The sequence below is a fragment of the Lepidochelys olivacea genome (genome assembly GCF_965140295.1).
Source record: "Lepidochelys olivacea isolate rLepOli2 genome assembly, chromosome: 3".
NCBI lineage: Eukaryota > Metazoa > Chordata > Testudines > Cheloniidae > Lepidochelys > Lepidochelys olivacea.
In genome coordinates, this window is record NC_140413.1 from 151,877,924 (window position 1) to 151,892,636 (window position 14,713).

General features: G+C 40.6%; 1 protein-coding gene across 1 annotated transcript in view; it reads left to right on the forward strand.

Annotated features, from left to right (window-relative positions):
- The window catches only part of DNAH8 (dynein axonemal heavy chain 8), a 589,186-nt gene that overhangs the window by 489,644 nt on the left and 84,829 nt on the right, over positions 1-14,713 (forward strand). Inside the window, exons 70-73 of the mRNA XM_084624647.1 lie at positions 2,616-2,828; positions 5,339-5,476; positions 6,035-6,162; positions 12,005-12,176. Of these exons, the coding sequence (XP_084480773.1) occupies positions 2,616-2,828; positions 5,339-5,476; positions 6,035-6,162; positions 12,005-12,176 (651 nt within the window). The remainder of the gene's footprint in view (positions 1-2,615; positions 2,829-5,338; positions 5,477-6,034; positions 6,163-12,004; positions 12,177-14,713) is intronic.

The following is a 14,713-nucleotide window of genomic DNA, read 5'->3' on the forward strand; positions in this document are numbered from 1 at the left end:
CTGTTACCATAAGATGCTGATCCTCGCATTGTCAGGGCATGGGGCTTTGAATTAGACAGGTGTATAGTGACTTAGCTCCCACCCAAAGCAGAGACTCCACAATGGTAAGGCTGTGGTTTCCAGACCTTCTACAACTATTACAAGGAACCTGTCTCTCCCCATAACCACAGATCCAGAAGAATGGTCAGATTTCCCACCCAGACCCACAATATCTTCAGGTGACAATATGAGCCATAGGGATCTGACAGACCTGGAAATATCCTTCTAAATGCCAGAAACAGTCAACCCACAGATGCTATGACCTTAAATGGAAAAACTTTTCTGTCTGAGCAAATAATATGTATGCAGTGTTGTTGTAGCTATGTTGGTCCCAGGTAACATAGACCCAGCATTAGTTTCCATCCATTCTATGTTGGAGTATCTGCTTTATTTAAAATCCATAGGACTGTCTGTATCACTTGTAAAATGACAGGTTTCAGAGTAACAGCCGTGTTAGTCTGTATTCGCAAAAAGCAAAGGAGTACTTGTGGCACCTTAGAGACTAACCAATTTATTTGAGCATGAGCTTTCGTGAGCTACAGCTCACTTCATCGGATGCATACTGTGGAAACTGCAGAAGACATTATATATACACACAGACCATGAAACAATACCTCCTCCCACCCCACTCTCTTGCTGGTAATAGCTTATCTAAAGTGATCATCAAGTTGGGCCATTTCCAGCACAAATCCAGGTTTTCTCACCCTCCGCCCCCCCCACCCCCCACAAACTCACTCTCCTGCTGGTAATAGCCCATCCAAAGTGACCACTCTCTTTAAAATGTGTATGATAATCAAGGTGGGCCATTTTCTTATCACTTGTAAAGGTGCACTTAGCAACTACTTCTGTGCTCCATGTACTGATAACAAGACTATATTCACCCATGACAGAGTTAAGAGATTCATGAAGGTGCTAATGAATGTTACCCTCCAGTTGAAGAACCAAGCAACATGGGATCTCAACCTTGTACTTACTAAGATCATGAAATTCCTTTCAAAACATTGGGAGAATGTTCCTTATTTCACCTTTCAGTGAAGAAAGCTTTAATTGTGGCCATTACATCTTTTGTAAGAGCAAACAAGCTCTTATGAATGACCCACCGTCTACAGTCTTCCACATAGATAAGGTGGTCCTATGCCCACACCCTACATTTATTCCCAAGGTGGTAACAGAATTCCATCTCAACCAATCCATTAATTTGTCAGCATTTTTCACAGACTTCAGTCTCATTCGAGTGAGACAAAGTTACACCCTTAGATGCCAAGAGAGCTTTAGCTTTCTTTTTAAATTGGTGCCTGGAATTTAGGAAATCATCAAGATGCTTTATCTCTTATTGGGATAATAATAAAGGACAATCAGTTACATCACAGTGTCTGTCTAAGTGGGTTAGGTTTTGTATAGAGGAAAGTTAGAAACAAAGCTCAGTTCTTGCTTTTACAAAACACTACTCCCTAAGTCTGACATCCAGATTCGCTCTCAGTTTAGTAAGGCACTGTTACAGTAGTTGCTTAACTAGACTCAGGGTCCCACTATCTGGAGACCGGAGTACTGCTTATCACACTATTCCAAGAGTGGTAATGTGCAGAGGCATTGAGGAAGAAATGACTGTTACTCACCATTAATCAGAGTTCTTCAAAATGGATTCTGAACATTGACACACCCTGCCCTCCTTGCCTTCTTTCTTAGAGTCCTGTTTGTAACTGTAGATCTGAGGAGGTGATGGAAGGAAAGGAGAGGGCCAGGGCACTTCTCCTTTTATAGCCTCTCTCTCAGAACATCCATAGAAATGTAGGACTGGAAGGGACCTTCTGAGTCATTGAGCCAGCCCCAAGCTTTCACAGTCAATCATATCATATAATCATGTTCATAACCTTATCAAGCTCCATCTAAAAACTACTTATTTTGTTCAGGAACAAGGAGTAGATGACTGCTCTTGTGCTCCAGCTGTCCAACAGGCACTACTATGAAAAGGTTCTATTGTCCAAGCTGCACCGCCAGTACATTCCCAGAGTGTGAATGTGCAGAGGTCATCTTAAAGAACTCTGGTTATAGGTGAATAACCTTAATTTCTTCAAGAATTACTTCTGTGCATTCACACTTTGCACCCACTGTCTCCTGTACCTTGGAGTTCTTCATATAGACAAATCTCAGTGGCTCAAGAGAAGGAGTTGAGATGATTGAGGCACTGCACTTACTTAAATAGATGGGGGTACCAATCGCTCACTACCATGAGGGATCACTCATGTACCCCCCAAAAGCCATGTCTTTGAAGAGAGCAGTTTGAGCTCATCACCAGGGGCCACTGTCCCACAAGCTGGATTGCACAGAGGTGACTCTTGAGGAACAGTTACTGGAAAGTAACCTCTCTTAATTTTAAAACAGTTGAAAGACTAGTTAAATAAAAATGTAGGAGGAGTTAGTACAATAAAGTTTCTCCTCTTCATATTAAGTGCAACAGATTGCTCCTTCTGTACTTTAGGGTCATTTTCCAAACATTACTCAATCATGAAAGATTGAACTTTTCAATGTAGAATATCAAATAGTTACTAAAGCTGATTTTTGTTTTGTTTTTGCAGCTTATGAGTGGTCCATTCCTGCAGAGTCTCCAACAATTTGCTAAGGATAGTATCAATGAAGAAACAGTAGAATTACTACAGCCTTATTTTAACATGGAGGACTATACTTTTGAGAATGGTAAAAAGGTCTGTGGTAATGTGGCAGGACTCCTGTCTTGGACACTAGCCATGGCAACATTTTATGGAATTAACAGAGAAGTGTTACCTCTTAAGGTAAAATATAATCTTTGGTTTTGATACTTGCAATTAGTGAATTTAAATACATATACTGTTTTATTTTGTAGCAGAAATATACTATCAGGGTTGGTCCATTAAAAATGGCATATCAAGAGTTGTTATGAATAAGAAAAAAACCTTCTAAATTGGCTGAAAATAGTCATGTGTTGAATAAATGGATTTTCACTCTCCCTCCATCAAAGACCCAGAGTAATCTTAACCTCCCGCATGAAATTGTATCTGCTACATGCCAGGGAGGTCTCTGAAATGTTAAAAACTCTAATATCCCACAGGGTCCTAGAGCGCAGGCTCCAGCATGAGCCCGGGATGTCTACACAGCAATGAAACAGCCCTGCAGCCTGAGCCCCATGAGCCTGAGTCACTGGCACAGGCCAGCTGCAGGTTTTGCTTTGCTGTGTAGACATACCCTATGAATCTTGGGACTGCTGGATTTTCAAAAGAAATTGTTTCTTTTCTCCATGTTTCCTTCAAAATAGGAGGAAGGCTTTTTCTTGTTTATTTCTTAATTTAATTTAACTGAATTTAGTAGTGAGTAGCCAATTTTGTTATTTTAGAAATCTTAATTTCTTCAGACCTATTTGTCTTTAGACCATTATAATTAAAAGTGATAAGAAATCAGGATTTGAAAGGTGCATTTTATGCATGCAAAATTTCCCTGACAAAGAACACAATTTATGTTTGGGATGCCATGACACTCCCATAGTGGTGGTTTTCTTTTGGCTTTGAGGGCATTGAGAAAGAAATTTCAAAATCTTCTTTATAAAAGTGACTTTAGGCATGACATTTGTGTGAGCGATTTTGCTTTTTCTTGTTTTAATCATGGATCCCAGATCATCTTCAAAAACATCTGAAAAAAGGAAAAGAAGTAATTTGATTCATATCACATTTTTGGCAGAGACTACAGAGCCCTTGTCAGTGACAATCCTGAACTAATATGCTACTTTAGCATGATCCTTTCCTTGATCAATGGCCTTGATATTTAGCATCAGTTTGCTGAATCAGTTCCATCTCTTTTGAACAATAGGGTTTTCGTTTGACTTCCCGCATGGCATAATGTTTGGTCTAGCTTACAGAGCAAAATCATTAGTAATCTTGATCCAATCCAGGCCTCCAGTCAGTCTGCTCCCTAGAAGTTTCTTTCATTGCTGTAACCAGTGGCACACAGTATCAAGCGCTTCTGCTCCAAAAGCTTTAGTATTAAGCACCATCTCAGTAAATTAAATTAAAGTTGCCTGTTTTTACTGTGCTCCAGCTATAATACTAAAGCCAGAAACCCACAAGAGGAATACTTTAAAGCTAGAGACACAAGACAATAACTACAGGTTTCAGAGTAGCAGCCATGTTAGTCTGTATTCGCAAAAAGAAAAGGAGTACTTATGGCACCTTAGAGACTAACAAATTTATTTGAGCATAACCTTTCGTGAGCTACAGCTTATGCTTATGCTCAGATAAATTTGTTAGTCTCTAAGGTGCCACAAGTACTCCTTTTCTTCTTAAGACAATAATTGTAATCAGGCAAAATGGGGGAAAGAATGTCATATATATCAGCAGGGAATTTAAGGAAAGAGTGTTCTTTTTTCCAGGGGTTGAGATAGGCAAGGGAAAAGCTTCTGGTGCCGCAGCCCTCGTTGATCAGAGGAGTTACTTTATTTTGATGTTACTCTTGAGTTTTGTGTTTGAAAAATCAATTGTCCCCTGAGGCAAGGACCTGAAATGGACTTGGGTGTGAGACTGGTTCCTTTCTGCGCCAGTGAGATAGCTTACCAGCTTACAGGTCTTCTTTTCTAAAAATTCTTTAGAATCTAATATGGAGGGATAACTGCACAGTGATTTCAAAACTTCAGCAGTAATCTTGCAGTCATTGATAGAAATATCACATCCGGGAAGAGCAACAGTATATTGCAGGCTGATAATCTAAAGAAAAATGACTAAAAAGTTTCCCTGTCATTAGTAAAAATATCTACTTGGCCACAATTGAGTGGCTTATTGGCCTACGGCTATGATTCTCAAGAATGTTAGGTTATCCTTGACAAATCTCCTAAACTCATGATTAGCTGCCATTGCAGAAAACATGAATTATAAAAATAAAGTAAAACAGAGCTGAACAACAAAGCCCCAGGGATGTTCTCTTTTCCAGGAGTCTGATTGTAGTGCTCTTTTCAACATGCCTCTGTCTTGCTCAGTGAGGCATCTGACATCTTCCCAGACCAGAATATTATTTTAAAATTGGCACCCTGGAGCAGGAAGCCAATTTCTTACATTATTATGCTAATACAAATATCATAAGTAGAGATTTAAAAATATGGATTTAAGTGACATTGTTTGGAAAAGGAAATAATTTAAAATACATATTTCATGGTGTTTATTTAATAATGATATTGTGCACAGATTTGTATTCCTGTCCCGGTTGACTAACAATGGAGTAGATTTGAAATAACAGATTTTCTGTTGTATGCCATTATTGTCTAACCATGCTTTATTCTTAGTCTAATTTAGCAAAACAAGAAGGACGTTTGAAAGTAGCTAATGAAGAGTTAGCCACGGCTCAGGCATTATTAGATGAGAAACAAGCTGAACTGGATAAAGTACAGGCAAAATTTGATGCAGCAATGAAGGAGAAAATGGTGAGATAAAAATATTGTATGAATATAAAAAATGGTTTGCACACTGAAACTTTAAAGCGTTATATAGTTTGTGTTTACTGGTTCAATCTTTTCAGAATACAATGAAAGATAAATTGGAGAATAATGTGTAATTACTACAAATGAGCTTCATTTAACCCCTCTTCTTTATGATGCAATGGCTCAGGAACTACTTGCCCTTTATAGAAAGGTGATTTTTAATGCAACAGCATTTTGCTTATCTTAGTTTAATTCTGAAGGTTTTAAAACTTAGCTAGGAAACCTGTTTATTTTAAAAGCCACTTGTGTGAAACACTGGGACCAGGAACCAATAAAAGCTGCATGTTCATTCAGGGTCTAGTGCCTTCTGAAGATCCAGTAGGGGACTCAGATCTCGACTTCTTCAGTTTTCCTTTTTTTTTTTTTTTTTGGTTGATCTCTCCATGCATAGGGTAAGTATTCTTGAGAAAAAATAGTTTATAAATTTTGTAAATATAGTAAAGGTCTTTGAATAATAGAATTTGAATATTTAATGAGACTGGAAAACTTGTCCAATTTTAGGACCTGTTGAATGATGCAGATGTGTGCAGGAGAAAGATGCAAGCAGCCTCTGCACTTATAGATGGATTGAGTGGAGAGAAAGTTAGATGGACTCAGCAAAGTAAGGAGTTTAAAACGCAGATTAACAGGTATAGTATCTGTTCAACAAAAGAGCAAGATGTCTATAAAATACAAAGACACTATTTGGCAATAAAATACCCTTCCATAGGTAATTTACACTGCACAAACTTTGTTAGTTATATGCTGTATATTGCATGGAAATTCCAGGTGTCTGAGTGTTTTCATTCTGAATTAGAGCAAAATCTCAGGCCTTGGAATGTCCCACGAAAGGGAATATTCTGATTCAGGAATGTACTAATGCCACAGCCCATCTCAGTCTCCCTGTCCCACATTGCTGCTCTTTCCTCCTATGTCATAAGATGGGAGGAAGAAAGAAGAAAAACCTTTGGGCTGACAAGGGGGTGGGAGGGAAACTCCTAGGTTAATGATGGAAGAGGATGGGGGTGGAAGGAAACCCCCCCACGTTGATGATAGGAGTGTGTAGGGGGGAATGGAGGAGGGAAACCTGTGAGTGGTGACAAGGGAAACTCCTGGGCTCTAGACCAGTATCTCTCAACCTTTCCAGACTACTGGACCCCTTTCATAAATCTGATTTGTCTAGCATACCCCCAAATTACACCTCACTTAAAAACTACTTGCTTACAAAATCAGACATAAAAATACAAAAGTGTCACAGCACACTATTACTGAAAAATTGCTTACTTTCTCATTTTTACCATATAGTTATAAAATAAGTCATCTGGAATATAAATATTGTACTACATTTCAGTGTATAGTACATAGAGCAGTATAAACAAGTCATTATCCATATGAAATTGTAGGTTGCACTGACTGTTCTAGTGCTTTATATCTACCCTGTTGTAAAACTAGGCAAATATCTAGATGAATTGATGTACCCGCTGGAAAGCCTCTGTGTATCCCCAGAGGTCTACGTACCCCTGGTTGAGAACCACTGCTTTAGACAGGGGGCTGCCCAGAGAGCCTCAGTGTAGGGAAGCCTGGGAGCAAGGCAGCTTGGCAGTCTGTGAACCAAACAGCCCAGGGAGGCTGGAAGTTTAGTGGACTGAAATAGTGCGTGACCATGCAATTAAATATTGTATCATAATGTTGTCTGCTTAGGCAACCTTAATTCTGGCATGTCCTAACTTTTGAGTTCTGATTTTGCAACCTTAATGTACTGTTAAAGTAGTTTTTCAGGATGTAATTTATGTATAGGATACCAAGATATAACGGCAATAGGTACATTCGGAAAGCTTAGATTTAAAATAAATGTGGTGGAGACTTGCTTATAATTGGAAGAGGCTAATAGAGTGCACGCTAGAACCTTATTGAAATTAAAATTCTCACTGTCTTTCTGGTCAGTACACCAGCAGGCACAGGTATCCAAAGGTTATGAATCTATGGAGAAAATTATTTCTTATGGAAATAAAAAATGTAATCAACTAACTACACAGGATTAAAACTGTTAATGAGTAGCAATAGGCTTATCCCATTTATTTGATATGATCATTCGATTGAGTAATGAAAATCTAAGTCTTGTTCATGACATTATCCTTCCTTTCTCTCTCATGTTATTTTACATAAAACAATTGTAAATAGTTCACAACTAGTTCAGATATTTATGTACAGTATACACTCAGTCTTAGAGTAAATTTTAGAGTTTTTCAGCTGTTTGTTGATCTTTGCTGTTTTGGGGTCTCATTAGACCTTACCTTAAAGTGGTGGTTTCATCTCTGAAAATAGGATATAAGAAGTGTTCCTTTTGTGCAGCTGTGTTCCTTGCTGTAGATGGGCTTGAAAAATGCCTATTATGCATTGGGAAGAGGCTCTCGGCTAAAAGTTTTGAAGTATGCTGCTGTACAGCTTCTTTCCTTGTTCATCACTAATGTGTAGTGCCTCCCATCTGTGGAATTCAGAGGTGGTCCAGTATTGTTGCTGGTGGCCCCAACATTAAACCACGAGATTTCCTGCCTCTCACAGAAGAACACATTGACAGTTCTTTTTCTCCCAACCATTTTGTTTTTATATTTTTAATTTTTATTTGTTTCATGCCATTCTGATTTCACCTTCAAACTTTATTAGATACATGGTTTCCCATAGACACCTCCTTTGAGGACATCGTACAAATTAAATGAGGACTTTTGATTAAAATCAAATGTTAAATATAAAGAGATTTCATGAGTTATGGGAGTCTCAGATTGGTGCAGCAGTAGCTCCAACCGTGAAAGATGTAGTCACATCTTCATATTCCCACTTATGGGTATTGCACAGTCTAATGGTGCCTAATGGTAGAACCTTTTTCATGTGTTGTCCATTACAGTGTTCTCATACCCCACTCTCCCCTCAGCACTTCTGAACATAAGGCTAGATAAGGGGATGAAGCACCCTTTACCACCTCAATTCCTTCCAAGTGCTTGCCTAGATGGAAGTGAAGCGCTCTGGTCCATTCAGGTCCGTGTTTTTTTCCTTCAATCATAGGGTTGTACTTCAGTAATGAGTTCAGGTTGTTAGATCAGTTCCAGGTTATGGAAGAACCAGAGAAGAAGAAGCTGGGATTCCAGAGATATGCTTCATACCCTGCTGTCTTCCTGACATCTGATGTCCACATTAGGTGACTCAAGTGCTTGGGAGAGGACCACTCTTTTCTGGGTGTTCCATCTGCTGGACTTTTATACCCAAAGCTCCCTAGGACAGGCAGAAGAGATTACAGGTGCTTCTCCTTAAGGAAGTTCTTGAAGCTAAACCCTTTGGATCTGGGCAGTCATTGGATCCAAGGTCTAGGACACCAGTTTCAGCTCCTGTGACTTCTTCAGTAAGTCAAAGCAGTTTAAGGGTTCCAGGAAATCAGAACCTTTGTCAGGTCCAGCTGCAGTTCCCACTGCTCCAGCAGTCAGGCCTTTGAAGCCGCCTTTGTTGGAACCAAGGGCCACATTGTCATCTCTGGCTGTCTCAGTACCAAAGGAGAAGTTGTCTAGGGAAAAGACAACCACTGTTAGCAGTGCCAGATCCCACAAGTCAGATTTATCAGTTACATCCAATTCTGACAGAACCTCTACAGTCACAAAAACAAGGTTGGTTCTGGTCTCAGTTTCAGGAGTCAATAAGATGGATTTGGATATTTAATTGGATCCTGTGCCATCCAAAGTCTTTGGCTCTGGCCATAATCCTTGCTCTGGTTCTGGGTCCATCTTCTAGTTCTGAAGAAGACTTTTACTTTAGTAAAAGTGCACTGTTCAGCTTCTGGGTGCACTGTTCAGCTTCTGGGTGTTCCTTGGATCTGAGTGAGAATCCGAGAGTCCTGATAAAGAGATAAGCTTTGCCAGTTCTGAGTTTGGCATCTCCTTTGCCTGAGAAAAGAAGATCAGAAGAGATAGTTTGCCTTTCTCCTGGTTTGCCTGTACCTCGTCCTAAGACTCCTATCCATTCTCCAAGAAGAGTTTTCTCTGTTTGTTTCTGCCCTCCCCCTGGGTCTGTTGTCTCTTGTGCATTCCGTTGTGGATCTGAGGCCAGATCTGTATCTAGATAGAATAAAAAGATCTGTTTCCTCCTGGTTCAGCACTTCTTTTGATCCTGCACCTGCAGGTTTGTTCCCAAATCCCAGTTGCTGGGAAGACTGGCAATCCTGGAATCCATGATCTTATTAGGGGTCACCACTGGAATTTTTCATATGTCTTCTGTACGGATGGAGAGGTGATGTTTCATCTGTAAAGGATCCAGTGATGGAGAACTCCTAGATCCGATTCCACCAGCTGCATCTGCATCTCAGATAGTGGTGCCTGGTATTCTGTCTGAAGAAGAGGATGAGAAGATAGCGCCTCTTTTTTCGTACAGGAGTATGCTGATGGAGACTATAATCCTGATTTGTCACCAGATGAGCATGTGGGAGTGGCTTCTGCTTCCTCCTGTTCTGGGAACACTCTGCCGTTTCATGATTTAGTGGACCATATGGTATCCACTTTGGATTTGCATTCAGTGCCTGGAGGAGACATCTCATTAGGTGTTTGACATTCTTTGGGGCTACTTCCAAAAATATGATGTCCTTACCAATGTTTTATCCAGCCTGCTAAGAGGCAGGAGTGGATGAAACAGTCTTATCAGCCTACAGCCAAGAAGGCAGACAAATTATTTCAGATACTCTCTGAGGGGTTTTCATATGTTCATAGACACCCTGCACCAATTCACTGGTAGGGATTGGTGCGAGCAGCAGGTCAAGATCTGGACAGGCACATTCTTCCCCTGCAGACAGAGCGGGGAAGATTGATTACATAGGTAGAAAGGTGGTTCTCTTCTTCCTCTCTTGGTATTAGGGTGGCAAATTACCAAGTTATTATGGCTGGCTATCAGTTCCACCTGTGGGAAAAGATGGCACCATTCGTACAGGATTGCCAGATGACAAACAGAATTTGGCAAATGCAGTTCCAGTGGAGGATCAAAATGTGGCAAAGAACTCTCTCTGTAGTTTGTTTGACACCTCAGATTCTTTGCTAGAACACTGGCTTCTGCAGTTACTCTGAGGAGACATGCTCTGCTTCGTTCCTCTTCTTTGGCTCTGGATTCTAGAATTAAAGTGGAAAATCTCTTCAAAGGGGATGGTCTTTTCAGTGAAAAGACAGATGAGTTGCTGCTGGACAAGCTGGAGAAGACAAGATTGTTGGCCTGCTTTTTGGGCTTGATTACTTTTACTGGGAGGAGATCTTCTACCCCTTTCTGTTATCAGAGACAGTATTATCCACAATCTCCTTTGGCTTATTTATTGTCAATTCAGAGGAGTCAATAACAGCCCCAGCAGGCTATGTCATTCCAGAGCCTGCATAAAAAGAGATCTTTTAAATTGAGGTCTAAATCTAAGCAATCTGATGCCTCCCTGTCATCTTCATTGCACACCAGGCCTCAGATATGATGTGAGAATTGAGAGTCAAGAACCAATCAGCAAGGCCCTTTCCTTTGTCTGCTTCAAGACAAGCTAGCTCATTTATCAGCCAAATTAAGGTTTTTACCTTGGACAGTGGGTCCTAGAAATTATAGAAAATGACTATGCCCTTCAGTTTGAGAAGCTACCTCGTTGGTGCAGAATGTACTGCTTAATTCTAGAAAGCTGACTACCAGGTGGTACCATTTGAAATGGACCAGATTTATGGCTTGCAAAAGGGGAAAATCTGATTCTCCTGTTTCAGTTCTATACCCTGTATTTTAGAATATTTGATACACCTAGAAATTGAGGAGTTATGTAACTCACCTTTGAAAGTTAATTTGGAAGCTATCTCTGCTTGCCACTTTTTAGTTAATGCAAAATGCTGTTTGTGCATAATACAGATAAGAAGTCTATGAAAGGGCTATCTAATATGTATCCCCCTTTGAGAAATCCCATCCCTCCTTGGGATCTTAGTTTGGTTTAGGTGCCACCTTTTGAATCTTTGGCTGAGAGTTCTTTATATTATTTATCTTTTACGATGGTATTCATTATTGCTATAACTTCAGCCAGAAATATGACTGAAAAAGACTTTACCCACTAGTAACTGTTGATCTTTGAGAGTCCCCTCTGTGCATTCACATTACCCACATGCCTTCTTTTCTGCCTCAGAGTTTATTAATACATCAGAATTCTGTGCTCAAGTTTGAAGGAACTGAGATGATCAGGGAATGAACTCACATATAGTGTAGAATGATGATGCCACTCTCATGCAAGACTGTTTATGCACCCTCCAATGGACATGTATTTTCAAAGCAGTTCCTCAGCTCAATGCCAAGGGAACTATGTCCCAAAAGTGTGAATGCACAGAGGCAGTTCTCAAAGAACAAATTTCTGGTAAGTAACTGTTTTTGATATACACATTTCAAAATGTCATGGTTTAACTGCATGGTATACAAATGGTACATTATCTCATAATTGTGATTTTATCCCTTTTCTAGACTTGTGGGAGATGTTTTACTCTGCACAGGTTTCCTTTCATACTGTGGCCCTTTTAATCAGATCTTCAGGAACCTTTTGCTTAAAGATTTATGGGAAGTAGAGCTGAAAGTCCGGAAAATCCCTTTTACTGAAAACTTGAACCTCATTTCAATGTTGGTGGATCAACCAACAGTAAGCTTTATACACTGTTGATTTATTTACTACTATAAAAATAAGATTATTCTCAAACCTTGCATGCAAATGGACACACAGCTTAACATTTTTCTTTGGAATTTTTATGTCCAGTATTGGTACAAATAATTCTTAATGTTGGAGAAAGTGTAGTTAGGACAGAAGTGTAATCACTGATGCTTGTTTCTCTGTTATTGCTCATCAATATGGTACAGCTTGACAAAGTTGTTACTGGTTGGTTCCTCCCATATATCACAGTACTGAGTAAGGCATAGACGGATAAATTAGACAGACCTATATAGTAGACAACTAGAAGTGATAGACATTACTGACAAGTTGGGTATGGGTGCTGTGATGGGATGTTTCCTCCACCCATGCCTTGAAAGTGTGTCTGGGTCATGGGGGCAGCTGCCTTTTATGGGGAGTTAGGGCCTAGTCTGCATGTGACTGCCTTATGAAGGCCCTGCATGTGACTGCCTTACCTGGGAGTAATTGACTGCCCCAGGTGTCTGATTAGTAAACTAGCATCTAGGCTGGACCTAATAAAGGTTACCCAAGCTCAATTAGAGGGAACCCCAAAGGTGAGATCGGAAGATCCTGTGGAGAGGAGCTCCTAGGAGAGGCCTGAACAGGAAGTCTAGAGGATGAGCTCTTTGGGGAACCTATCACAATGGAGAGCCTGAAAGAGGTGGTCCTAGGAAGGAGAGCTTACTAGATGGGGGCTGGAGTCAGTGGCCATCCAAGAGGGCCTTGTCTGAGCCAGTGGTCTTCCAGACACTGGCCAGAAACCCAGCCTGCTAAGGATCACCTGCTGTTCCTGGAGAAGTGGATGGACATCCCCTGAATCCAGAGAAGGCTCTTATTCCAGAAGAGGCAAGAAGCCTAACACCAGGGGCAAAGACTGGAATGGAGAAAACCCCTGGGAAGGAGCCTGTGTAGAGACAAACACTTGACTCATTTGGGGAACAGATGAATTAATAATGACCCAGTCACCCAGGTGAAATGTTGGGGTGAAAGTTTTGTTTGTGGGTTGCATTGGCTTTTCTGTTAATAAATGAGATGCTCCACAAGAATGTGCTCTTTAGAGTCTAACATTCCATTTAGACTTGTTGGTACCGTGGGTGAAAGAAAAATCAAGTAAGGGCTGATCTGCAACATATGCCTGCCTGCAAATGGGCATGCCAGGGCAGCCTGGAATGATGACAGCCTGAGAGACTAGCCTGCCTTCTCACATTTGGAAGGTGGGCCAGGACTAATTAGAAATAAAGCCCAGCTGGGGGAGATCAGAGCTTGTTTCCATCAAGAGCTGGGTGAGCCCAGTTGGGAGGAGTAAACCCAGAAAAGAGAGGGTGGGCAGTTCCTTCTTTCTCTGAGAAGCAGCCTGAAGGAAGGTTGAGAAGGAGAAAGGGGAGAACACCAGGGAGGCCTCCAGCTCACAGCTAGAGAAGCCTAATTGGGGTCTCCTGAACCCATGAGTAAGGAGAAGAGTGAGCCAGCCCCTGGATTTTGGGCAGGGTTAAAGCACAGAAGGACAGTCTACCTCAGCAGATTCATGCCTGATGAGATGGTGCTCGCTTGGCTGAAGGCTTGTTTTTTGTACATTTTTTAGTACTCTGGGAAAGGACGTTGAGGCCCTAAAAGAGGCAGGACTCTATAAAGTGTTCTAACCAGAGGGCTACAACACTTCTGTGGCTTGAATAGGCTTAAGGACAGTGAGGAAAAACTGAAGCAAAAGTTGTTGCAATGCCACAGCTAACCAGCAGTGGATATGTTGGAGTATCAACTTTGCCACAGTCCCATATCATCCTGATGTGAATGTTTCACAGTATCATTGTACTTACAGTATTGTTTTATTGGTAACTTTTGGTCATGACCACATTGTCTGGCTGTGGATTTCTGATCCCAAATCTATATTTAATACTGGTGATAACATGTCTGTGACCAAATAGTACAAAAAATAAGTATATTGTGCTGAAATGTCAAGTAATGAAAGTCAACACCCTGTCATTTTTTATTTACAGTGGAACCTCAGAGTTACAAACACCTCGAGAATGGAGGTTGTTCATAACTCTGAAATGTTCGTAACTATGAACAAAACGTTATGGTCATTCTTTCAAAAGTTTGCAACTAAACATTGACTTAATACTGCTTTTAAACTTTACTATGCAAAGAAAATTTCTGCTTTCCCAGGGCCAGATTTCCAATTAGGCACAGTAGGCACATGCCTAGGGTGCTGGCGTTCTAGGGGTGCCTAAAAGTAAAAAGTGGATTAAAAGTTTCATTTTTTAAAGAAAACATGAAGGTCAGCTGTAGGCAGCGGGAACACTGAAGATGCTGTGCCTAGGGGCTTGTAAGGTGTAAATCCAGCCCTGTGTTTTCCCTTTATTTTTTATTAGTTTACATTTAACACCGTAGTTTACTGTATTTGGTTTTTTGTTTGTTTGTTTTGTCTCTGCTGCTGCTTGATTGTGTATTTCTGGTTCCAAATGAGGTGTGCAGTTGACTGGTCAGTTCGTAACTTTGGTGTTCGTAACTCT